Source organism: Epinephelus fuscoguttatus, linkage group LG21 (assembly GCF_011397635.1).
Source record: "Epinephelus fuscoguttatus linkage group LG21, E.fuscoguttatus.final_Chr_v1".
Lineage (NCBI taxonomy): Eukaryota > Metazoa > Chordata > Actinopteri > Perciformes > Serranidae > Epinephelus > Epinephelus fuscoguttatus.
Genome location: NC_064772.1, coordinates 26,402,263 through 26,430,003, shown reverse-complemented (window position 1 = coordinate 26,430,003; position 27,741 = coordinate 26,402,263). Strand labels below are relative to the sequence as shown.

The 27,741-nt window shown below is 42.3% G+C and overlaps 1 protein-coding gene across 1 annotated transcript; it reads left to right on the top strand.

Annotated features, from left to right (window-relative positions):
- The first annotated feature begins 659 nt into the window (after positions 1–659).
- On the top strand, positions 660–25,975 carry LOC125881725 (death-associated protein). Its single transcript, XM_049565018.1, has 4 exons — positions 660–867; positions 4,408–4,507; positions 14,474–14,516; positions 24,048–25,975. The coding sequence occupies exons 1-4, from the start codon at positions 813–815 to the stop codon at positions 24,165–24,167; spliced, it is 318 nt and encodes a 105-aa protein (XP_049420975.1). The 5' UTR covers positions 660–812; the 3' UTR covers positions 24,168–25,975.
- Positions 25,976–27,741: the final 1,766 nt, after the last annotated feature.

Below are 27,741 nucleotides of genomic sequence, written 5' to 3'. Positions count from 1 at the left end.
ATTGTTTTCTGACTGATTTTCATATGAATATGGAATTTTCCAAAAATAATAAAACGTTGCATGATAAACATGTTATTTTTCATTTAATCTTGACTATACTATAGTATTACATTACACTTATTTTTTATCTTAAGTTTCTTTTTTATTTTTAAAGTTGTATACATCAGTCCAAAACTTTAAATATTCATATTTTTTGTATTTTTTTTATCAAAAATATTTTTATTCAGCCTATTTATTTATTTATTTTTTGACCAGATCTTATTTTTTTATTTATCTATTTTTTTTTTCATTGTAGAGGAGATGATTTAGTTATTTTTCTTGTTCTTCTTCTTCCTTTTGGCCAGATCTTATTTTTCTTTTATTTTAGCTGCGATAATTTAAGGTTTTTTTGTTTTGTTTTGTTTTATTTTATTTTATTTTATTTTTACCAAATCTTTTTTATTTCTTATTCTTAGAGGAGATTTTTTTTTTTTTTTTTTGCTACTGCAAGAATAATCCTCCATATATGCTCATCACACTTGTAAACAGGAGGATACATTTGTTAATTTATTAATAACTGTAACCAAACATGAATTCCCTTCACATATTCAGACGCTGCCTACGTCTAACGTCATCGCGCTCCTTACGTCTTCCAGCTCCCGACGGTCCCGCATTACGTCATCACGCACCGTTTCCAAACAATACTCAGGAAAAAGCCACGTTGACGTCCCAGGCTGAAGTGTAGTCCACATTTTGAGGCAGAATAAAGCAGGAATTTAGTTTGTCGGACGCTCTCGGATCGTTTCCGCTGCAGACTCCACATCAGTGCAGACATGTCGTCGCCGCCGAAGGAGAAAGTGGAAACCAAAGGAGGACATGCCCCTGCAGGTAAAGCTCCTTATGCTGCTGCTGCTGCTGCTGCTGTTGTGCTGTTTGTCAAAGCTTCCTTAAAACATGAAGGCCTTTGTTTGCTTCTGCTGTGTGTCAAACCAAACAGCACATGATGATGATTAATACTTATCCAATCACTACACTTGGAGATGCCTCCGACTGGCTGCGTGTCTCAGCCTTCAACACTGCATGCATCTGCCATATTTCACAGTTTCGCACATTTCCTCACTTCCTGATTGGCCTCAGATCTTGCAACATTATCAAACCTGGTGTTATTGTAGCGATTGATAATCACGGCAGTGTAATGTAAAGGTTTAGTTGCTATCTTGCAGTAATCTGCTGCTGCATGGCGATGACGTGGAGGTCACAGGCTCCAGTCCTGTGGATGTGGGCTGTGTGAAACACGTACGTGGACATGGGAAATGTGGCAGGGCACTGGGCCTCAGCAGCTGCAGTCCTGATAGCACAGTGAGATAAGAAATGCCCCTCGTACCCAACCTGTGATTAGTGGGAGGCCCTCAGCACACATGACTCAGTCTTTAACACACTTACAGGTGTGTTAGGAGCACTGACATTTTAGTTTCTGTAACCAGCCCCTCTGTAGTGAGGTGAGAGGTCAATGTCAGGAGCACAACAGCTGTCCTGCAGCTGCTAACACCTCAGGGACTTAAGAGCACATTGGCAGGATGGCTGCTCGCCACCACAGCCATCTTAACTTGGTCTTTCCATTGCGGGAATAATCTCCCTGTGTTAACCTGCTGTGCAACTTCAACATGTGCTCATGATCTAATTAATCAATATAGAGGTCACACATTCATCTTAACTATTAAGTTAAAGTCTTATACAGTACATTGTGAGGTAAGTACAGCGTCTTATTTTTATTTATTGATTTATTTTTAACTTTTATTAAACTAGGAAGTCCCATTGAGATCAAAAATCTTTTAGCAGCCAATTAAAACACATTTAAAATGCAACAAATACGTCATAAAATACAAAAATCCACAATAATACAACAACTATTCAAACATAGTGGCCTCTCAGGAAAAACAAGGGCATGTCTCTGTCAACACATTCTTTATGATGCCCTTAAATTCATCAATAGAAAAGTGATAAGTGTTTCTAATTTTAGATCTTTGTGAAGATTGTTCAGTGTCCAAGGTGCAGAGTAGGAGAATGCAGTTTTCCCCACATCTGTTAAAACTCAGGGGTTCATTAAAAAGCTGCCACTTGGAGGAGTGTAGCTGGGAACTACCAGAGCTGAAGTTTGCCCAATATTGCTTTGTAGATGAAAATATACCAGTGCTGATGTGTACGAATGGTCAGTGATGTCCAACCCACCAAATCATAAAGAATACAATGATGAGTAAGTGACTTAGCATCTGTAATAAAACGTAAAGATGCATGGTACACTGAATCAAGGCGACGTAAATTGGAGGAGGTTGCATGCATATACAATATATCACAGTAATCAGTCACAATTACAAGATTCTGTGCAAAATACTGCCGCCAAGAAAACTGTTTTTTGGTTAGGGTATAGAAGAGGATGGAAACTGTTGCTTTTGTTTTGTTTTTTTTTGTTTGTTTTGGTTCTCTCCTCATGTGGCACCTTTTTGGGCGACTATCAAAACATGGCCTGCATCAAGTTCAATTGTTTTAACCACGTGCCCTTAAACAATAATGCTTGGTGAATTAAACAACGTTTGTCCTAGCATTTTAAATACTTAAAGGAAAATTAGGAAAAAGATTTATTGTTGTTTAAAGATGGCACAGAGTCTTATCGTGTGTCTCAAATCACATACTTCCGTTAGTACACTTCTATGTAGTATACTATGTGCACTATGTACTCATTGGCGTAGCGCAGAAATTTCGACGAGGTAGTGTTTTCTCAAACCAAACACGGCCAGAAATGACAACCGCAAATTAGCTAGTTAGCAAACTAGCATTTGCGTTATCGTTCGTGGTACCAAATCATTATAGCCTGGTTCCAGACCATAGACCCCGCCCACTCAACTGAGTAGGCTTGCATCTCTGGTCTGGCATACTTTAATGAATTTGCGATTTATCTCGTCCAAACGATGGACGGACCAATGAATGCCGGGGGTCTAGCGATTAGCCAATCAGTGCCACGCTGATGTCAAGCTGTACGCCGGTGGGTAACTGGTGAGGATAGCAACAATGGCGACCGCTACAGATCCTACAGACCACATTAACGATGCTATCGAGGTATTTCGCCACTACTCGCGTTAATGGAGGACCAAATTAAGGAAGCTGCTAAACTGGATTTAACGGCGATGCAGCTGGGCGTGCACGACGACGGAGACATTTTAAACGGGCAATGCTGGCTTGTTTTCGGCACCCCTAAGGCATGGATACTAATGACGTCATTTTCTGGGTGAGTCATTGATCTCTACTGATTGGTTCGGGAAAAATCACATTCCCTCCCCCTTGTAAATCGCCTTCAGTGGAAGCCATGTCAGACTGAAGGTTCTGGGAGCTTCAGTCTGACACTCAGGCTAAAATCATTACAAACTGCTAAATTAACCCAATAAACATACTGCTGGCTTATACTCAACAACAGTATAGTGGTGCTTAGTGCAAAAAACACATGTATTTGTACAATGCAGCTACATTCACGGTCGCACAGTCCTCGGCCGCCATTTCCAGTTTGAAAAGTGGTCCCTCCCCTTCCGCTGCGTAGCCAAGATGGTGACCATTGAGGGCGAGAAGTGTCCATAGTTCCACACTCAACTTCTTGACCGTTTTGAGTGCACCATCCGGGTACTCACAGTGCACTACATTTTTCCATACTTCTCAGTGTGAACGCACTTATGCACTCAAAATAGTAAGTAGGTACAGAAGTACGCGATTTGAGACACAGCATTATTTTTACCTAACCACCAAAATGCAATATGGCTTAAATGTATTGTTTTATATCAGTATCTGGGATCTTTGTAGTATCTCACGGTCTTAATTAGCTGACAATAAGTTAACTCTGAAAAAACACACGTTCTCATCATTGACCCTGAACGTATCTCAAAACAAATTCAGCCCCATCGCCACGTGCATAAAATCAGGTGTAAAAAATCTGTGTGTTATTCCAGACAGTAATTTGACTCTGGAGCAACATGTAAAGAATGTAGTCCAGTCTTGTTTTCACCAGCTGAAGAATATCTCCAAATGTAGGTCACGTCTGTCCTCCAATAACCCAGAGAAAATCATACTTGCTCTTACATCCGCCCGCCTCCATTACTGTAATGCCTTGCTCACCTGCAGCCACCAACAAATGGATCCTTACACATCACACCTATCTTGGCCTCCCTGCATTGGCTTCCAGTCTCTGTTAGAGTCCATTTAAAGTTCTTTTAATCATATTCAAAGCTCTGATAGGCTTATTGTGTGTATGGAAGTGTGCAGCCATGTGTATATGTATGCATGCTTACAGTTATATGTTCAGCTCTTGAACCAACTTTCTCAGTTCGTCTGGTAGTAAATGCATATATGTGTGTGTGTGTGTGTGTGTGTGTGTGTGTGTTGCAGTAAAAGCAGGAGGTATGAGGATAGTGCAGAAGCACCCGCAGGCCGCTGCTCCCGAGCCACCGCAGAAAGATGAGGATGAAGAGGAGTACGTCAGCAGCAGGTAACACACCTATACAGTCATGGAGAGATAACTGAACAGGCCTACAGGGCAGGGGCCCAAGGAGGGAGGAGGCCCCTGGCTGTGGTTGTAAAGAGAGACAAACTGTGTGTTCCAGTACCCACACTACCATACTATACAGTGTGCCTGAAAAAGATTTAGTATGTCCCAAAACATGGTGTGTCAAATGCAGTATACCAAAAATATCAGGATGTTCTACTACACCCGGTCTGATTTTAAGCCAGCATGCTTTTCTGGCAAACAGATGATGGCTGAATAGCTGTCAGATGTCATAGTGACAAATGACAGCGCATTCAAGTAACTGATGACCAGACGAACAGTAGTTCGTCAAATTGGTTGTTTAAGTGACCAAATAAACATAAATATTACAAACAACAATAGGACGTAACTATGAAAATGACACTGCAGATGTAATTTCACTGTCGCAAATATATGTTAGAATCTACAATCTGTGCAGTTATAGCTTTAAAGTTAAACTGCATACATTGCAAAGTAACAACAGTAGAGCTCTCCAGGTTGATCTCCGTCTCTGGCGAACTCTGAGTGCCGTTTGTTTATCTCCAAGGTGATGGATATAAAAGCAAGAGGGTCAAAGCTCAGGGTGTGTAATGAGAAAGTAGTGTGTCCTGTTTGTGTCCATAGAGCATGCAACAGTACATACTTTTTAAGGGCAGCTGCAGTACCTACTAAAAGTAAAAAGAAAAAGCATGTGATTTGGAACACACCCAAAATGACCATAAAGACACATGTAATGACCACAAAGACAGACGTATTGACCATAAAGAGAGACCAAAGGACGACAATGAGATGCAAAAACATTTTTTAGCATTGGCCACCAGGCCCCTGAATTAGGAGGCCAAAGTACGTTTTTGGTGGCCTAAATGTCAGCTCATTTCAAAACAATAAAGAGCCTTCTTTAACTGTGACACACCAATAAATGAAAAGACACTGAAAGTTCTTTGTAAACATATCATATATTTAGTTTGCAGTCTACTCCCCACCCTTTGCCTCATTCATATCTCACTGGCTCCCTCCTTACATGTGCTATACAAACATTACAAAAAGCAGTACAAAACCTCTTCTACATACTTCCAGGGGTACCTTTCTAGCCACTTCACCTGCTTTGTTTCTGGGTCTTCTCTAAGGATCACGTTAACAGTGTAAGCAGGCTTAGTAAACCCATACTTTACCATATGGTTAGCAACAAATCGGTCACCGGCTAGCCACATATCCATTGCTAGCCGGCGACAAGTACTTTTCACTGTTTCTGTAGAACGTTGAACTGAACACGAATGAGTCGAGATGTTTGAGGGACTGTAACGTTGTGCTGGCGAAGGCTTTGCAGTATGGTGATTTTTATTAGTTATTTAAAGGCCCATTTATGCTCCCTTTACGTACGAAAATGTATACGTCCGTTTCAAACGATGTTACCGTCACTGCCCACATACTTACATGCGCCCTTTACGCTGGCATGGATGTTAACCAATATATCCACCAGGAGGCAGCCCAGCGTCAAAAGTTTATGACAACAACAAACTCAAAAACAAACATGCCGACTGTGGAGGAGCTACTGATAATGTACCTCTTGCATAAAAGACAAAAACAGGGGCAGCGTTGTAGGAGGCGGTGGTTGGTGAGGCTGTTAAATACATCGCGACTGGAGGATGGAGAATTCTGTTCTCTAGTACTGCCGATGAGAGAAATTGAATTGTTATTTCTTCTTCATGTCTCACTAGAGCTTCGTATTGGGTAGTGACGGCAACACTGCGAAACGAAATCAAATGAACGCGGAGCACGGACAGAAGGCTCCGTCTGTATCGGGATCCATATTTAACGTTGAGCATAAATGAGCCATAATGCTCATTTAAGCTAGACAGGAAATCTCATTCTCAAAAGAGACTAGAGAAAACTCAAGGGGCGACCTACAGGCGATATCTGGTGACCACAGGGCAACTTTTTGTGGTCACAGTCCGTCAGGCACATGGCACATGAGGAATCCGTAAAAATGACCACAAAGAAAGACAAAACGACTGTAGATAGACATGCAGTGACCACAAATAGAGACAAAACAACTACAAGGAGAAACATGGGGACTGCACAGAGAGACAGAAGGACCCTGAGGCGATACAAAATGAATACAGAAGTCGTGGCCATGCCATGTATAGTCGTTTTGTGTGTCTTTGAGTCTGAATGTCTTGCTTTTATATTGGAGAGGTGAGGGAGACCTCGTGTTGTCCGTGCCCAGGGGCCCATTGTCTCATAATTTGTCCATGCGCTCAGTAAAGACACACACAAGCAGCTACATACATTTACTGCAGAGGTAAAACTGATTCTCTACAGTAAGATGGAGAGATCTTGATTTGTACGTTATTAATCACACCCACACACACAAACGCACCCTGCAAATTGTCAACTAAGCAATTTAGCCTCTTCCACGTTTCTATAAGGCTGCACTGTAGGCAATTCTGCTGCAGACTTGTTGTGTACTGTTGCCAACTAATTTGGTAAACAACATAATTACTGCATAATTACAGCATTAACTTGAACAGCCCATTCAGCAGTCGCTATTGTTTGCCATAAGCAGCCTCGGTTTGCATGTTTTACATCACGCCGGCTCTCTTTCTGAGTGACAATAATTGTTCTGTTTCCATATTAGCATGTTCAGTTTTTGCCGCTTGAATGCATTGTTCCTACTGAGGTCACTCTGTTCTGCAGGGTGGTGCAAGTTGTTGCTTTTTTTCCAACGTAATTGTGTGTGTCTGCTTCTACACCCACATACGTCTACTCAATATTCATGAGTATCGGTACAGGTGGCATATTCACACCGCATATCAGTGTGTGTGTGTGTGTGTGTGTGTGTGTGTGTGTGCGTGTTAATCAGAGGTGATAAATGAGAACTGACGAGCAGTGCACAGCCGAGAGCAGGGTTCAAGAACATTGCCAACTGTCAAGAAATTCTGCATGTGTGTACTTTAGACACGCAACCTCACACACACACACTAAAATATACATTACATGTGCTTCTCCCACTTTGTGTCTGTTGACGAGTATTTTCCTGTAATTCAGAGCAGGAATAGAATCAAGCCCGTCCGTGGCAATAAGTCATTTCCTTTTGCTCTGTGCCAAGTTGAGTGGCAGTAATAGACAGAGCATAAAAGTGAAAAGTGAGGTCAAGTAGATAACAGAAGTAGAAAAACAACATGCAAGCTTGGCTTTTACTTCTCAAGGGTGAAGGCTCGCTTGAGGAAGAGATCACTTCAGACAATCAGAGAAATGCTACAGTTGTAGGAGACACTGGTCAGGGTGTAACCACCATTCCAGTCTTTTAAATATGCACTTCCTGATTTTTGTTGTGTTGCTTCACAGGACATGGCGCAATACTGCATAACTTTGAGAATTAAACAGTCTTTTCTTTATGAATGAATCTTGCAAGTAATGACATGTATGAAAATGCCATTAAAAGTTCCTCGAGCCTGGTGCCTTCTTTTATCCGACCGACAGTCCAAAACCTAAAGAGTTTCAGTTTACAATAGAGAAACACAGCAAAACCATGGGGGACCCCGAGGCATTCCCAGGCCAGATGAGATATGTAATCCAAATCCAGTGTGTTCTGGGTCTGCCCCGGGGCCTCCTACCTATGGGACATGCCCAAAACACCTCCAGCAGAGGCGCCCAGAAGGCATCCTGATCAGATGCCCAAACCACCTCAACTGACCCCTTTCGACATGAAGGAGAAGCAGATCTATTCCGAGCTCCCTCCGGATATCCGAGCTCCTTACCCTATCTCTAAGGCTGAGTCCAACCACACCATGGAGGAAACTCATTTCGGCTGCTTGTATCCGTGATCTCATTCTTTCGGTCACTACCCAGAGCTCATGACCATAAGTGAGGGTTGGGACGTAGATGGATCAGTAAATCGAAAGCTTTGCCTTTTGGCTCAGCTCCTTCTTCACCATACCGACAATCCATCTCACGCTCCATTCTACCCTCACTCGTGAAACAAGACCCTGAGATAGTTGAACACCCTCACATGAAGCAGTAACTTTCTCCCAACCCAGAGGGACAATCCACTGGTTTCCGGCAAAGAACCACAACCTCAGATTTGGAGGTGCTAACTCTCATCCCGACCGCTTCACACTCGGCTGCAAACCACCCCAGTGCCTGCTGGAGGTCACGGTGTGATGAAGCCAACAGAACCACATCATCTGCAAAAAGCAGAGATGCAGTTCTGAGGTCCCCAAACCAGACCCTTCCTCCCCCCGGCTGGGATTGTCTCAGTTATCGGTTATCCAAAAGGTTACATTTCCTGTCAGTTATCTGATCAGTTGAGCTCTAAATTAAATTAATACTTGATTGTTAATCCCCAGTGCGGTGATGTCATTCTAAAGAGCAGGAGCAAATGTGCGTTCAGATTCCAAAGAAATGACTCCCCACTGTTTTTATAATTATATCATTACCTTTATTACTTGCATTGCAGTCTTACTTGAAGACATGATGAGTGTGTTTTGATAACTGGCAGAGGAGCCAGCTGAATGTCTGCTTTGTAAAGTCAGTATATAACATTGTGGGTTTACATATCTCTGACTCTTCTCTCTCATGTGCTAACTGGCCTCTTGTCTCACCAGAGACACACAGGGTTGAACAGTCCCCTGAGTATTTATTCTTCTCACTTTATTTCCTTTTAGAGCTTCCAGTCAAAGAAGAGAAATCATTACTTTGGCTGTGAAAATAAATTAGACAAACAGTGCATTTTAATCACTGAGGGATACCATTTCAATCCTTTAGCTTGATAAACTCCCCTCGGCCTGGCTGTGTGAACGCAGGTTTACCTTCCCTCCTGCGAAATGTTTATCTTTACCTAAAAAATGACCTGTCAGCCCATCCAAAAAGAGAGGCTGAGTAACTGCACTCCATCAGCGAATGCAGTCGCTGAAACTCCCTCAGTCACGGCGCACTCTGTCTGTCCCTCTCCATGTCACGCTGATGGACGTCTAGCAGGTGGCTACTGGGTAAATTTCACATTAGCAGCAGCCAGTGAAGCGTTGTAGTCAGGGGAACACCTGCCGTACCCAATCTAGCCGAGATGGACAGATGGGGCAAAGAGGGAGAGATAGGTGGCCGGAATTATGGCGAGGAGGAGAGGGGGGATTATTATGGTATGGAAAGCAAGGGATGATATGAAGATATGAAAAAAGGAAAAGGTTTTACTCAGTAAGAGAGGGAGTAATAGGAGAAGGGTGGCTTCGGGTGAGATACAGGCATGAAGGGGAGACATAAGCCAGAGCGAGCTGGTGACCCAGTAGAGGCTTCCTGCCTGCTGACTGTCAGGTGAATGTGCTTCAAATGCATCTGGAATAAATCTACCGAGCATTCAGGTAAATCCATGTTTCTCCGTCTGTTTGAAAATATGCTGTTGCAGTGAGACTTAGAGATGCAGGAGGAGAGGAGAAGGAGACATAGTATAAGGAGGTAAACACACAAACATATGGTTGCTTCATCACGCAACATATTGCTTCCTGTTCAAGTGAGTATATGTTTTATGAACTGCTCGCACATCAGCTCCATGTGTAAAAACTACGTGGAAGGTGATCATAAGGCCTCGTGTTGGTTGCACTGTCACCTCTCCTACATGTTTTGGTGAGAGGTGGATATGTTCTGGCGCCTCAGAAAAAGAGCGGGCGTGTGCTGCGGGCACGCTTGACTAAATCGCTGCACACATGCACCGAATGTAGGAACTGTTGTGAAATGTGCAGCAAGCTGACAGCTCGTGGTGAAAAGTTGCGAGGAGAGAAAGAGAGAGAGGTAGGGAAGAGGAGGAGGAGGAGGAGGAGGAGTGGAGACAGGCAACAGGCATCAGTTTCTATGGCAACCACCACCTCGCCCACGGCAACAAACTTCCTGCTCTGCTGAAGCAAAGAATAATGGGTGGGGTAGTTGTGGTGGTGTTAGTGGTGGTGGTGGTGAGGTGTGGCTGCAGAGCTGAAGACAGAGGAAAACACCACAGCATTAATGCACATCGCACTCTTTGAGTTATTAGTTAAAATTAGCATTCTGTATCTCCCTGTCTTTTTTATTTTCCTCCCTCTTCTAACTCTCTTGGCACAAAGCGACTCCTCCACAGGATTCCTTACAGCTCTCTACTGCCCCCTGCAGGCTCCTCCATCTCTCCATACCCTCCTCCCAATCACACCAAACTACAGCAGAGATCTTTGTCACTTTTCTCTGTGTGCCCTTCCCTGAGTTTCTCTTTCTATTTTACTGTGCAAACAGAATAAATTCTTGTTGTCTGTCTGCTACATGTGACTCTACAGTGTCTGTGTATTTAACAGCCAGTTAGGTGAAAAGTTTACACTCTCATCTTTCTCTCTGTCTCACTTTAAACAAGTTTTTTCGTGCACTTTTGAAGGAGTCGGATGCTTGTTAACTGTCTCTCTGACAGGCTCACAGCCCTCACTCCTGTCTGTCTGTCATGTCTTATCTGTCTGCCCTCTGTCTCCCCAGCCTTTGCGCCCAATACTAGTAACAACGAGCAAAGTTTGATGCTAACAGGCTTTAAATACAATGCCGATATTCTCTTCTTTCATCCTTGGTATTTCTTCCATACCTCCTCTCCCTTTGCAGTCTGTTTTCAATATTTCAGGATTTACCTTCAGATTGCACAATGGAGATCGACATTCAATAGAATAAAGACATGTGACAACCCAGCATGAGGTGAATGTCAGCCCACGCTCTCTCAGTATGTGAATACGAGCGTACCTGTGCACCTCAGCCCTGCTGCGTCTCGCCTCATTGTGGCTTCAGCTGAAATTGAAACTGAAGCAGCAACTGTACATATGAGCTGTGTGTCCTGCAGCATGGTGTAAGACACAAGATACATATGTAGAACATGTGATGTTGTTATGAAGATATTTTACCTGTGAGGCACATCGTTCAATGCAGTTTTCTACATTTGCGTTTCAGGAAAACAGCTTGACTGGTCTGTGGCAGCTGAGCACTAACAAGCAGAGGTGTGAACTGGAGTCACAAATTTGATGGCTGTAGATTCAACAGTATTAAATCAAAAAAGACTTGCAACTCAACTTGGATTTGGACACTAAGGACTTGTGAGTCCACTCAGACTTGAGTCTTTTGACTTGAAACCAGGCCCAAAAGATCAAACTGTGTTTTTTAAAAAGCATGCCACAAAGTCATTTCCCCTTCATTCCCTGAATCAACCAGCGTAACGTTGTTTATACCCAGCAAGCTGAAACTTTATTCTCCAGATGCTCCACTTTGTTTGAACTTGAGTGCATCCAGTCAAGTCTCACAAGAGAACCACAAAGAACTTGCGTTATGTTTACCTAGTGCCAGCTGGAAGAAATAATACCAAAGATATTTTGTTCACATACAAAAATAAAGCAGTAGTCAACAAAAAACTAATGTCGTGCGGGTCGGAAATTACAGTCAGCAACTTCCAAAAAAACTTGTTTTTAACAAATAAGTACAAATTTTACAAAACATCTATGATTTTTATAAGTTCAATATATTATTAATCTGTTGTTAAAATGGCATTACAGTCGGCAAAGAGCACATTTTGACTTGTGTAGGAGTTGAAAGTCAAAGTCTAGGACTTGGGACTACTGATGGCTTGCTAAACAATGACTTTGGCCTATCTCTGCTAAGGTGGGATTTATACTTCTGCGTTAAATCGACGCTGTACCTACAGCATAGGCTGTGCGTCGATGTTTATTTCCTCAGAAATATAATTACACCTTGCAACGACGCAGACTTCCTATCTATTTCTGTATGCTGAAACCATTTCCCTCAGTGGAAACAAAGCTTTTATTTACTTTAATTTCACAGATAAGAAACAATAAATTGTGAGGACAGTAAAGCCTCCACAAAATAGCTTTTTATGTCTTGTTAAGAGACTAGAATAAGAGACTAGATTAGAGATTTATCCTGGTTTCATATGAGCAGAGAAAATTTATACAATGTAAAATGCCATAGGCTTGTGCTAATAATGTTAGCATGTTGTATTTGTTTGAAAAACATGTTTAGTATAAGACAGTTGTTTTGTCAGTGAACGTTGTGAATTGTAAAGGAGCCAAATTTTGTAACGTTATCTTTGTTAAATGTTGCTGTTGTCCCTGGCTTCACGCGAGTAGAGGTAATGTCAGCTAGCTGCTAAGCTAATTTATACAATGTAAAATGCCATAGGCTTGTGCTGAAAACATTAGCATGTTGTATTTGTGGGGGAAATGTGTCCAGATAAAGACAAGTGTTTGTCTGTGAATGCTGCGAGTTATAGTGAAGCTGATTTGTGTACTTGTGTTTGGAATTGTCTCTGAGGAACTCTGGTATCTTATAATGCTAGCATGCCTTTTTTCATTTAAGTTGCGTGTGTGTGTAATGAGAGCAGATACGTCTGCTGCGGCACCCTGCCAGACTGTTTAAGATGGAAGTTTAGCTGACAGGCTCTTGCACATAAACCCACAAAATGAATCTCCGTTAGCATTTTCCACAGTTTCTCTCTTCACCTGGCGCCTATCATCTGCACATTTATTCCCCATTTGTTCCCCAGATAACATTAAAAATGTTAAAACTCCACTTTCAAGCCAAATGTTAGCGAAAGCTAGCAAAGCCAGCTCACAGCTAGCAGAGCATTCATTTGAATGAGGAACACTTGCAGCTCTAATAAGCCATATTCTAGTTAATTGAGAGCCTCTCAGCTCCACATTATGACAAGTGGCTAGCGAGGAAATAATCAGTAAAAATTCAACAAATCCAAACATTAATTTAAACGCAAGGTGTAAATACTCTCATTAAGATAAGTAGCAGGAGGTTATTGAGAGCCAAGATGTTGATTGCAGAGACGTTAGGTTAGCCAGATGTGTTGGAAACCCACAACTGTTAATTGATCGTAATTAAAAAAGTTGGATCATAAAATAAATAAGGAAGCAGCAGATGTTTCAAATGGTGTGTTTTCCCGAGTGCGCCGATTCTCGCTGCTGAGGCAGCAGTTTGTAGCCTGTGTGAGAAACTTTTCATCCTTCCAACATATTTATCCTGTTAATGAGGTACGCCATAAGCTGGGACATGCCTGCTGCTATAGCTAATGTCTTTGAGTGGAGTTTTGAAGGTGGCTACCACAACTGTACTCTTTTGCCGGGGGGGTGACGACGCCGTAAAATTAGACGGCGCTCGTTTGTCATGTCAAGGTCGATACTTACCTCGGGTTCCGCATTCCTCCTCCTCATCTTTTTCTCTGCCTCCATCCCTTCGTTTTCTCTATGTCTGAGTGAGCGCTCGCCTCCCTCTCTCCTCCATCCTTCTTTCCTCCAACAGTCTATTATTATATAGGTATTTCGCTCCCCTGTCCTCCCTGCCCTCTCGCCACTCCTTCCCCTCCTCTATCTGCCCTGACCTGCCTTTTACCCAGTCGTCCGCCTGCTTTCCACTTCTTTTTCCTCCTTCCCAAATCCCTTCCTTTATCATCATCCTCCTCTTTAACTCTCTTTTCCTCTCATAGCCTCAGCTTTCTCCCGCCTCCCTCCTGCTCTCCTCTCATGCTTTCCACCCAGAAGCTGTGAGCCCCAGTGTTTGGCCAGGATGAATGGGAGCTATTTAAGCTGCTGGCAGGTCCATCCGGTGTGTGTGTGTGTGTGTGTGTGTGTGTGTGTGTGTATAGCCAGAGAGAGTAAGACTGTGGGTGTTATGTGTTTTGACAACTGGGGATGTTTGAATTTCAGCGTCACTGTTGGAGGTTTTGAAGGAGCCAGATTGGTAAACTTCTGTACACGTTGCCATACAGTGCGCTGCACCGTTGGCCTGCACATATACTATGATCAAATTATACAGATTAAAGCACTGGACACACTCTGCTCACTGAATTGTGTATTGTTTTGAATTCTACAGTTAATTTTCAATTAATTATTTCCTCCTCTTTTTCTTTTGTTCTCCTATTAGTCCACCAAGGGCCCCCATGATTGTGTCTGGAGTGGTGACAAAGGTAAGACACACACACACACACACACACATACACATCCTCTGGTGCACACACACACACACACAGACCACCAGTAGTGTTGAAACAAGCATGATGAGGTGGTTTATATCTGGGACATGAGCTCTAGAGGGAGAGGTAGAGGCTTAGTGCTGATATAGAACATTAGAGAACAGGAATAACGAGGCAGAACAGAGGGAGGAGGAGAAAATAAAGAGAATACCAGGGGAGAAAATGTGTTGAAGTAAAGACGGGATAGGATCAGTGATCAGATATCTGTAATTAAAGATAATGCTGTGAGTTTGATTTATAGTTTGTTTGTTAATAACCTTCTTTTTCTAAATGTATAAACCAATGTTATGCATGCCAGCTTCGTATCATAACAGTTAGGGTAGTATGTGGTCCCTTCATCTCAGCGCCAAGATCATCCTTTGGATTTTCGCTGGCTTAAAACTACATTGTGTTTTCGCATTTTCATATGCCCGCCCTGCCCACCACTACGGACACAGAGTATAGAAGCGGATCGAGATATCTCAGTTACCAGTGGGCAACCATATTGTGTCCTGTGTCAAACAACCATGCTCACATTACATCATCTGCCAGCAGGAGCGTTTATTGGTCCGGTGCAGTACAGTGCATTCTGGTAGTTGCAGGGTTTCTACCTCCTTCCTCTATACAGCACTAGTTTCAAAATCGCCTTGTGTGTGTTTCTACTAGACAGCCCATTTATGAGTTATGAATAGACCATCTATCCAGCTGTGAAATACCTCTTCAACCACAAAACACATCAGTGCAAAGTCTCAAAACTTCTTATAAACCCAGCCTGAGAGATTTAAAAAAGAGAAATATTGACACCAGTTTTTTTTAACATTTTAACAACACACAAACACGGATATAAGAAATACAGGATGTAAAAAAAGCCAGTGATGAAAACAAATGAATTAAAAATAACTAAATAATAGTAGTAGTAATAATAACAATATTGATAAGGAATTATAAGATAAAGGATGACACACTGCCAGGTAAAGGAAAGAAAGTACAATTATATGCCAGGTCAAACCATGAGTAGGTAGTGCACAGGAAGGTTGAGGCTGAAAGATAGCATCCTTGAAGTAAAGGCCTTGGGTGGTCAGGAAGGTCCAACGGAGACCTAGCGTCCTGGCAGATTGAAGCACAGTGTACAGCCGATGCAAAGAAGCAGTCTAATGTGGTTAGTTAGCCTGACTCATGATGCTTTTGATATATTCAATAAAGGGTCCTCAGATTTTAGAAACCTTGATGGATAGATAGATAGATAGATAGATAGATAGATAGATAGACTTTATCATCATTCAATTCCACACCGTCAACAGGTGCACATGAGAATGAAATTCCATTCTCTGAATAAAATATGGCTCAAACTAAACATCAGTAGCCAAACTGCTAATGCAAATGATGGATATAAAAATGCATAAATAAAAAAAATGCATAAACTTATACAGTTCCGTGGAGCTCAGACTAGAGATCAGTGAGAGTGTGAGAAGGGGGTTATTGACTGGGTTCAGTGTAGTTGGTGGTGTGTAAGAGGATAATCATCTTATGGAGTTCAAAAGTCTGATGGCTTGGGGATGAAGCTATTGCAAAACCTGGCTGTTCTGCTCCTGATGCTGTGGTAGCTCTTGCCAGAGGCCAGCAGGGAGAACATTCCATGGTGGGAGTGTGTCGAGTCCTTGGTGACGTTGCACGCACGAGTCAGGCGTGAGGGAGTTAGATGTAGCGTCTTTTGCGCGCACAAACCCATTACTTTCAATGTAGACGCACGTCATGCACGCTCACAACCCAAAGCGATGCCGTAGCGGAGCGCATTCTGTGCGATGCACTTGTTTTTTGGTCCGGCGCACAGCTCCATGGATCTGCTGTCAGATTCCGGTTCCCCCTCGGGCTGTGTCTCTCCCACTGTTTCCTACAGAGCTCTGCCCTGTTTGAAAGGCGAAGGAAGCCCGTATGTGGAAAGACGTCACCTCTGAGATGTAGAATGTGTGTTATAGAAGCGAAACACACATTTCAGGACCACTGACTTGTATCATCAGAACAGACATGTCCTGTGATTTTCAGCCTCCTTTTGTATTTAATACAGGGGGGACAATACCTGACAGTAATATTCTCAGCTGTCAGGATGCGCCTGCTGTACAGGGTAAATATAGTCATATAAGGCTGAAAATCACAGGACATGTCTGTTCTGATTATACAAGTCAGCAGTGTAAAGCTCAAGCATGTGGGGGCCTCCTTTCATATTTAATAGAGGGGGGATCATATCTAAAAGTACAGCTGTCAAGATGCCCCCCGCCACAGGCCTTTGCCACCTTGGTCTAGAAAAAAACCCAGGGAGCACTCTGTATATATTGTATGTCCCTGTCATTATATTAAATTGATTACACTAAATGATGCAGCTCAATACACCACAAATAAATCAATCATAAATTGCAGCATAAATAATGACCATAGAGTCCAAGCAACACCTCTCTGACACAGTCTCAACAAAAAGTAGTCGGCCATTCTATTGCAGAAATGTTAGATCACATTATAGTACACACTGGAGGTGTTGCTTTAAGTGTGTTGACCTCCTGTATGTGTGTATGATTGTGTAAGCTTCAACAGCCTTGACCTGCCACTTTGAAAGTGGGTTAAAGTCTGTGAAAAGCTGTGTTTGTTTTTGACTGCATGCCTTGTGATGTTGTGTTAGACCATGCATAGGTGCGTTTGTGTGTGTGTGTGTCTGTGTAAAAAGTGTCCTTGAGTTCCCAGCCGTGTGCGTGTTTGCGTGCGTGTCAGACTGTTTGCGGAAGATTGCAGTGATATCAGCAAGGTGGCAGGCATCCCATTTATCCCCCGATCCTCCTCTAGCCTTCCCATTCGGCCCCTATCACTGCCATCAAACCCAGAGGCTAGCACTGCACAAAGCCTCAGAAAAGCCTTTTAGCAGCTAAGTGAAACACTTCAGCGTGTGTGTGTGTGTGTGTGTGTGTGTGTGTGTGTGTGTGTGTGTGTGTGTGGAATTTGTGACCTGCTGGGAGTTTTTTTTTTTTAAATGTGAAAAAAACAAGACATTTCCTGGCTATGTATTTTATATCTTTGCTTTCTCTTTGAATGACAGAGTGGGATTCTCAGGGGGGGTTTTGTATTGTAAAAATTATTCGGCCCAAGGTACCAGAGGTGGACATCTAAAGTTAGAAACTAGCTGAAGTAGAAACTCTACAGAAAAAGAATAAGTTCAGGTGATGCATGTATTTTTTGCTCTTGCTTGGCGTTAGGTTTTCTGGGTCACACCGCATGTCCTTCTGCCTGCTGAGGTCCGATCTCCCAGAAATTCTTATTCTGACCCCCCCATCACACCATTATTCACGTTTCAAGGGAGCCCTTGTCTGAGGAGTTTGCATGTTCTCCATTTGTCAGCGTGGGTTTTCTCCGGGTACTCCAGCTTCCTCCCACAGTCCAAAGACATGCAGGTTAATTGGTGACTCTAAATTGCCTGTAGGTGTGAATGTGAGCGTGAATGGTTGTCTGTCTCTATGTGTCAGCCCTGTGATAGTCTGGCGACCTGTCCAGGGTGTACCCCGCCTCTCGTCCAATGTCAGCTGGGATAGGCTCCAGCCCCCCGTGACCCCTAACTGGATAAGTGGTAACAGAAAATGAATGAATGAATGAATGAGTTATATTCATGAAATCCAATCCAATACATTTTTGAAAGTACACCTTAACATGTCAGCATACTGCATATATACATAAATGCCTATTGAGAGACACAGTTTTCTTAAGAATAAATTATCAGGAAAAAAGCATGGAAAGAAATCAGTAATCTTAGACCGTCTTTTTTCACTGTCTAAAAATATCTTAAAATGTTTATTTGCAATGAGAAATTAAAGAAGACCTGTTATGCTCATTCAATTCAAATTATCTGCGGTGGAACACTTGTATTCACCCTCCATTTTAGCGTCTCTCTTTTTAAGCCTCCCTCCCGACAAAGCCCAGTCTGCTCTGTGTGGTCAGTTCTTCTGGGTCTTGCGTATGTTGGCATCTCTGCACTCTCATGACATCATATATGTGACAGATAATAAGGAAAAGGTGTCCTTTAAGTACTGTAAAAAAAAAAAAGAGTATTCAAATCCTTCCAGATTATAAGGTTTCTTCTATTTGAACATGTGTTCATTTAAAAAATTATTTTATTTTGTTTAAAAAAGATTGATTGGGAAAATAAAAGTTGCAAATATCATCTAGAAATGGATATATTAGCTGTATACAACAGTGGTGAAAAAGGAGGCTGGAAGCGCGCCTTGCCAATCACTACGACTTCTAGTCACAGTGTGGTGCAATAATACAGTTAATTTGTTGCATTGCCTCCCTACCTCCGCTTCAGAAGGACAGAGATAGAGGAGAGAGAAGCTTTGAGCCTCGAAAGAGAGAAGAAGGGCAATTGGAGGTCAAATCCATCCACATCCCGTGCAGTTAGTCGTGGAATTGGCTTTAAATGAAAGAGACACACACACACACTGTAAATGTTTTGTGCCCACCTACACACAAACACACACATACAGGAGAGTTAGTGCACAGCCTCACATACAGTACAAAACCAAAGCGCACATACAGAGCGGATTGGGGTCAGGGAAGGATGGGGTGGGCGAGTAAAGTTCAGAAAGAGGTTCAGACAGACAGACAGGCAGTGTGTGTGTATGTGTGTTTGTGTGTGTGGAGAGAGCGTTGATTGAATTGGTTATATAACTTTATCCTCATGGACATTCTTAGAAATCTGAATATGAGGGAGCCATATGTTGGGTTATTATGTTTATGACGGAGTTGTAACATCCACATATGGCAACACCTGGACAGCCTCAGCAAAAGACCCACTTAACTAAATACTAAAATCCAGTATTTTAGATGAAAAGATTAAAACTTTCAGCGTTTATCCACCTCATCATGAAGCGGCAATGTAATTTACATTGTGTGTTATATGTTTTTGTGCAGTGCTATAGCTATAAATCTCATCCATCCACTTCAACTAATGTGTAGGGGGAAAAATTAAGACGGGGAACAAATGACAGTCTGATACAAACCAGCAAGGAACAGGTGTGAGAAAATAGAGAAACATTGAGGAAGAAAGAAAAGACTGCTGGCAGGTGATGATAAAAAAAGGAAGAAGGGAGAGAAATCAAGTCATGCTTGTAGTAATTCTGATTAAAATTCTGCATTCCCCTGTGAATGATCAAATTCCTGCTTTGATCCGATTTAGAAGCGGGCGGCTGTTTATGGGCGTTTTTCTTGGAATAAGAGATTGAGGTTGCAGAGCACATGAGCGGGACAGATGAGTGCTCCATACTTTACCCTTCATTTTGGGGATTTCCTCATTGTTAGTATGATTATCGGAGAGAAAGGGTTTAAAAAGCAGGCAGAAAGAGTGCGTACTAAGTGCCAGCATTGAAACAAACTATAAAACGTTATATAACATAAGCACTTTAACACAATTATTGTGTGAACTCCAGTCACGACTTGGACAGGAGTCGGAAAATTGATGACTTTAGACTCAACTTGACAAAATCAAGGAAGACTTGCCATGATAGTATATGTATGTGACAATAATAATCGTGTGTATAGTATCAGTAGAAGTATGACTAATGATATCAGCAGCAGTAGAAGACATTAGGCAGGACCATGACAACAGCGCAACCACGACACACGATCCAGGCACAGCTGCGATACGACGGAACCTGCGAGACAGTGGGGCACAAAGGCTCCGGAGAAGAAGCTGAATAAGTGACATGCAGTAATAGGGCATGAATGTTAGCAAGTGAAGAAGAACCAACTTTTCAGAAACTAAGGAATGAGACAGAGAGAAGGGGCTCAGTGTATTATAGGAGGTCCCCGGCAGACTAGGCCTATGTCAGCCTAACTAGGGGCTGGTCCAAAACAAGCCTGAGCCAGCCCTAACTATAAGCTTTATCAAAAAGGACAGTCTTAAGTCGAGTCTTAAATGTGGAGATGGTGTCTGCCTCCCAGACTGAAACAGGAAGATGGTTCCACAGAAGAGGAGCCTGATAGCTGAAGGCTCTGGCTCCTGATCTACTTTTGGAGACTATACAGTGATCCACACAAAGCAAAATGCAGTATGTCAAAAAATTACAGATGGAGACATGACAACTTCCAACAAACTTGTTTTAAGAAATAAATAGATTTAAAGAAAAAACACTGATGATTTTTGAACATGAAATGTTATTGTTCTGTTGTTAAAATGCCATCATAGTTGATGAAGAGCACATTATGACTTGTTCCTAAACTTAGAGTTTAAGACGCATTTGTGACTTGCAAAACAATCAGTACGTTTACATGAGGTGAGGTGAGGTAAAACTTTAATCAGGACAAAAATTTAGGATACAGACAGTAGTCATGACTACAACAAAACAGACAGTACAATACATAACACACAGAGTCCAGTCTCACAGACTGTCATGGGTGAATCATGGATAGGGATGGGTACCTTTCACATTTGAATTGACAGGGTACTGATACCCGGTACCTGGGAATCGATACCGGTACGCAACAGTACCTGTTTTCGGTACTTTTTTTGCATGTATGTGTGGAAATAAAGGATATTTTTTTTAGAATTTTTTTTTTTTTGTCTAAACTAACATTTATTTCTCAATATCAAACAGGATAAAACAACATCTAACACTGTTTGTAACATAATATCGAAAGGTAGCCTATATAATTGACTATGCAGCAGTTCTTTTTGTTGCACAAAATAAACCCACTCTTACTACCTCCTATTCCTCCTCTTTCCCCACTGGGGAAAAATGTGTTTGGGGGAGTGTAACGTTAAAGTTAGAGAATACGAAGAACCAAGCTGATAATGATAACTAAGGCAAGTAAAAATGTGAAGCTAATGTTAGAATGCCCAGAACAAAGCCCAATCATCTTAAACACTAAGCTTATTAATTACCTGGAACCGATGTAGCTGATGCCCCGCTTAATCACCGTCGTCATCATCGAATGTTAATCCCACTTCCTCTGCCCCAGTGCTGGCCGCAGATGACGAAGAGCCGCTAGCTGCAGGTGTGCTAACGCCGGGAGAAGTAGCCTTAAATTTCAGGCTATCAAATACTGTGCAGTCATCAGCCTTTAAAAACACCTTGTGCTTGACCAGGTGCTTCCTCAGGTTTGAGGTATTTCCGTAGCTGGCCTTGCATTTTGCGTCGCAAATATTGCAGTGAGCGTAGTCTGCATCAAACTTTGAGATATGGAGCCACACCTTCAACCTCTTTCTCTCAGCCATGCTGCTTTGTTGATAGCTGCCACTGATGTGATCACGCTCTCGTGCGTACAATGCTGCGTTCACGATAGGCAGGGAAAACGTCACTCCTCCACTCTCGAAGTCCCTAGGATGCGTTCAGGTACCGAAATGTGATACTGTTTGATTTTACGTGAATCGATACTCGGGATTACCGGCCGAATTCGGTCGGTACCAATAAAAGTACCGAACTCGGTACCCACCCCTAATCATGGACATTAGTGGTCACTACTGGTTAAGATAAGTGATAGCAAACGGGACAAAGGACAATCTGTAACACTTAGTGCTACATTTAGGGAGGCAAAACCTCCACCCTGATGGAAGCATGTGAAACTCAACATGGAGATTATGTTGCGAGTCTGAGACAATTGACCGAGCTTTAGAGGTGACCCTCTCTTCATACAGATGCTGTAGATTGTTAAACGTAACACCAGTGATCTTACAGAACAACTTGACCACTCTTTCCAACTTGTTCTTGATTTTAAGGCTCAGATTGCCAAACCACTAGACCATGTTGTAAGAAAGAACAGACTCAATAAAAGCAGTTTCATTATTGTCCTATTTACGTCGAAACTCCTCAGCTTCCTCAAAAAGAATAGAGGTTGGTTTGCCTTCTTACAGATGCTGTGAGTGTTCACATCAAAATTGAACTTGACATCTAAGACAGTGCCCAAATACTTATCCTGCTGCACTGTTGCCACCGGCACCCCCGATCGCACGAGGAGCAGGAAGAAAGGGCTTCCTTCGAAAATCAATAAATGTCTCATTGGTCTTAGACACATGAATGTGGAGGGCAATTAACAAGTTCATCCGGTACTGGGCCATGATTGTGCTCTGATCCATGAAGAAGGCTTACGTCCACGTACTTAAGATCAAATCTTGATGTGGGATTACTCTGACATTCATTTGTGTAGAAACAAAATAAAAGAGGAGAAAGAACACACCCCTGAGGGGATCCAGTAGATGCACAGTCGAGCTATAACCACAGTTCAACTTGACCAGGCCATGTATTTGGACGACTGTCCTTGTCCAAGTATACAAGCACTGGAGGGGAATTGATTTGTTGATGGAAGTGTGTCCAGTTCCACTATGATAGGTGGCGATATGCCCTTTCAGCTTGTTAGTATCGGACTTTTTTTACGGTTGACCTATTACGTCATAGACCAAACAGTCGACAAACAAGTTAGCTACGAGTAGCTAGCGGCAAACTGGTACTATGGTGGACAACTTGACAGCGTTGTACATTTCATCCGTCCAAAACTGCCCAGCCCTGGATGTAGATTTTGCCATTTTGTTACCAGCTTCTGCTTCTGTTACGTATTTAACGCTATTCGACTTCTGGGTCAAAGCCTGGGGAGGAAACTGAGGAGGATGTACCTAGGTCAGTTTGGGTCCAATTGACTGTATACATGCAGGAGGAATTCGACTCCCAGTCGCATTGTCAGAGTGTGTTAGACTTTGAGAAATTCAATTTAGTACGATTTCAGTCGGACTAACCTGTTTACATGTATTCAGACTACCACAATAAATCAGTTTTCTCTAATGTTATTTAAACGTAGTGACTGATTTGGTCCCACCATTGTGATGTCCTTTGCACTGATGTTTTTAATAATGAGCCTCTTCCCGCTAAAAATCACATCAGTATCTTACTGTTTAAGAGCTAACATCAGTTGGGTGGATATTTGCTGTACCGTATGTTGTAGTGGTTTGTTCTAAGCAGATACAGCAGAGCTTATAGGTGGTACCATCTGAAATTTTAGCTTCAATCATTATTTTCCCAGATGGCAAATATGAGAAGAAGGCAATATAAGACAAATGTTTTCCCTCATGGTTTGAGCACTACCACCAAGATGGTTCATGCTTCATGTGCAGTTACACCTGCGGAATCACCAGCTGTTCTAACTGTGCGCTCCTTGTGATGGTAAAATGCTTATAAACTCCGAAATGACACAGCTTTGTATGACATAAAAGCATTTCATATTGGCCATCAAGAATAAAGACTCTGTCAGAATTGAGCACTTGTTCTTTTCCATTTTATCTCTACTAGGCACGCTGGTGTTGTGTATGTTTCGAAATGCCAAGTTGACTTGGCACCAAATTTTAGCAGGAAAACTGTGCATGAACTCATTTTGCAGCTCAGGCTGTAAGCTCCAGTGTCTTTGCTTTGAATGTGGTTCATTATTTTGCCCTTAAAGACTGTTGACTGACTGTGTTCTGTCCAGGGTGATAAGGACTTCACCCCTGCAGCCGCCCAGGTGGCTCATCAGAAGCCCCAGCCTTGTGTCCCCAAGCCGCCCACCAGCCAGCACATCAAACACCACATCCAGCAGCCACGCAAGTGAACTAGGCAGCAGGCTACGAAAGGCGACGCTAACTCCACCAGCCAGCCTTCCCAATGGAACACATAGGATGAAGACGTTTCCCCACCAGGCACAGATCTCCTTGAAATAATCAGAGTAGTTTTTCATAGCTTGGTGCATTACACTTCTGAGAAATTTATCAGCAGCAGATACCTTATTGCAAAGACAGCCATTGTAGAAGTCCCGCTCTCTACACCGCCGCTACTTTAATGCGGCACTATTACTTCTGCACTTTTGTATCTTCTCCTTAAGAGGGATTATTTTGACAATTGTATAGTCTTAAGTGGTATAAATGAGTGGATGGGCTTCTAAAATGGCTGTCATTCCAAGATTAAACAATAAAGGAGTCATCTCAGATCTGAGTCTGGTGGGGGGAACTCTCACCCCCAGCAATGTGCCGACCAATCACAGCAACCAGCCAATCACAGCAACCTATCAATCAGGCCAACTAACCAACCAATCACCTCGCAGTGATGAGCCTCAGCTCCAGCCTTCTACCTACGATCTTCACAGACCAAAAGAACCAATCGACAAATCATGAGGTGGATGCCACTTTCACATCTTCACCACAAACCAAAAGAAACCCAGAGAGCAGCTTCTAAATTGCGAAAGTCAATTTGGTGTGTGTATCACCACTGAGGGTGTTGCCAAATTGCATGGATACAGCATGGACCACAGAGAGTTAGAGTAGCCAATTAAATGACAGCATTAACCAAATTTTAGCGGCAACTTTGACAAGCATTCCATTTGGCCATTTCAATATTATAGATGCCAAGTAAGGAGAACCAATTAGATGCAAAACATGACCCATTTCCCTGTAATTATGGCTGTCATAAATAGCTACTTGATGCATGTCGTTAGTGTTATAACTCAAGATGGCTAGCTAATTAAGCTTTTGGGCCACAGCAATATCTATTTAGCTTCTGCACAAGCTTCCTCCTGTGTCAGTGTTCGTACCTTGTATTTATCAGAGAGGAGTCTCACTGATCTACTCTCCATTTATGCCTGTAATAAGGTCTGTCCTTCGCTGGCAAGTTTGAATGCAACCTGAATATGCTTCACAGGAAAATAAAATCTCCCATTAGTGCCTCATTGCTAAGATTTCAGGATTTTCTGTCGCATTTGAGTTGCATGGAATTCAATTTCATCTGCTTCCTGCCGGAGTTAACCAGGCTGAAAATATAGCCGACAGTGTCATGTAAATCTGAAAGATACTGTGAAGCAGCTGCAGGATGCTTTGTGTTAGCATTAGCATTAGCCTGAACATCACAATGTTGAACAAAGCATCGCAGAGAAGTGGCTCAGAAACAAAAGTGAGGCTCTTAACTGTCAGATGAAGGCAACAAGGTCATTGCCGTGCAAAAACATTCCATAGAAACAAGTTTGTCAGTGTACAAGGACAGTTCAAGACTGCAGGTATTGCTCGTTGCATATCAGAAAACTGTATCAGCTCCCAAAAATCCAGATCGCCATTTCCCTAGAAATTATACATATTTCGATACACACACAGACACACCACCCTTCTCCTTAAGCACCCATCCCCTTATACTCAAGTGTCAATTGTTGCAACACTAACGTTCAGGTTTCCAGGTATGAAAGAAAGAAATTTATCTTGCCAAGAAGGAACGATTTCCTATGTTAATTTAAGTTTGAAAGAGTTTTATTTTTGTTTTTCTCTGTTCTTTTTCTTGAGAAAATTGTTCAAATTGTATAAATCTTTAGTCAATGAGTGGAATTAGGTATTAGGTGTGGTTGTGGTAGGAAATAAAGATATAGACTATCTTGAAAGACGCCTTCTTTGAGCTTGTCTTTATTTGAATGAAATGAAGAAGATGAAAAAGATTTTCTGCTCCGAGACGGTGACTCATATGGTTCAAATATTTTGTACTCAAGTTCAAAGAAGTCCCACTTGCTGATGGATTGTGTCCTGTACCTCACCAAGAGTATTTGAGCATCCCGTGGTGAATTAGCACTCTGCACTGAGGGATTAAGGCTCAGGTGGTGTTTTGAAATGAAACAGAAGCATCTCTCCAAGAGCTGTCCGCTGTTTTTTTTTTTTTTTTTCCGTCAGCTCTCACACACACACACACACACACACACACACACACACACACGCACAGCGTGCACCAGGTGGTAGTGCATGTAATCCATCTTTACACAAGCATCTGCAACCAGGTGTTCTGTCAGTTTGTGTTAGCCCAATAAACCAGCCAGTGCAGGCTTAGTGTGGTACGAGCCTCTGTCAGCAAGCTGAAACACCCCATTAAAGCAGACAGGATCTCCTTGACTCTCCATGGTTTTATATAGTTCTCTCATTGTGGCAGACCTCTCATCCCCTGCCATGCTGTATTAGACTGACTGAGAGAACAGAATGAGACTGAGACGCTGCTAAAAATGTTTTATACTGCCCTGCTCAGGAATCTCTGCTTGTATTAGTAGGAATTTCACAATGAAGAACGTCAATTGGATTTTCTTAAATACCCAGAAAATGAACTGACATTGACACTGAACAAACTTTTGGTCAGTATTTAGCACACAGCACTGACACTGCAAAGATTTTCTCCTTCATAATTGACCAGCTACAAGTCATGGTACTGCAAAAGTGCTTTGAAATACCTGTTACATTAATTAAATTGCCTGTTTAAATTTGCCTTGTAGATAAAAGTCAATTACATATCATATAATAGTTACGTAGGTTTACTTTTATTCATGTTAGTATATCATTAATGAAGTCTGTAGAGGGATAGCCGATGTTTTTTGGAGCACCTGGATTGCAATTTACGTCCATTAGAAGTGCGTTTTGTGCCAGTGACGGGCTCAGGTTGTAATTGTAGGTGTATGACAATGTTATGGAAAGGATCCCTACAGAGATGGACCTTTTTGTAAAGACTAAGAGTGCTTTCGGACCTGGAGTTTGTTTGCTTTGGCCCGTATCAGGGACTAATTTTGTTATAAAGTTGTATAATTGGCTAGAGTTGGTTCGTGTTCTCACGGCAGCATTTACAAGTGGACCAGATCAAATGCTTTGTGTGAGAAAGCTGCTCTTGATTGGTCAGAATTTCCATGTTGAAGAAGAGTACACTGGCAAGTTAATGAGACACTTTCTAATGTCACAATGGAGGGACAACTACGCAGGTTGATTTAGTGCTCATGTGACTGCAGCTGGTTGGATCGAGGTCAGAACACGTTCTCGCCACAAACGAACAACACCAGAGTTCGTTTGGGACCGCTGGACCAAGACCACCTCTTCAAGAAGGTCTCGGTCCGGTTGTTTTGGTGCGATTGAATCAAACCAAACAGGGCAGGTGAGAAAGCACGCTACGATCCTTTTTGTTTAACCAGTACAGCTCCACAATCGCTATATCCAAACCTACCAGACTCAAGAAGTCGACAGAAACAAAATTAAAGCTGTCTTGGGTCATCTGATCCAACAATCACAAGCTCTGGTTACTTTGAAATTACCGCTTAATTCACACAGATGTGAAGATATGCTGGCTCTATACACACTATAATTACTGTCTGGTGGGTTTGGTGATGGCAATTTCGAGGCTGTTTC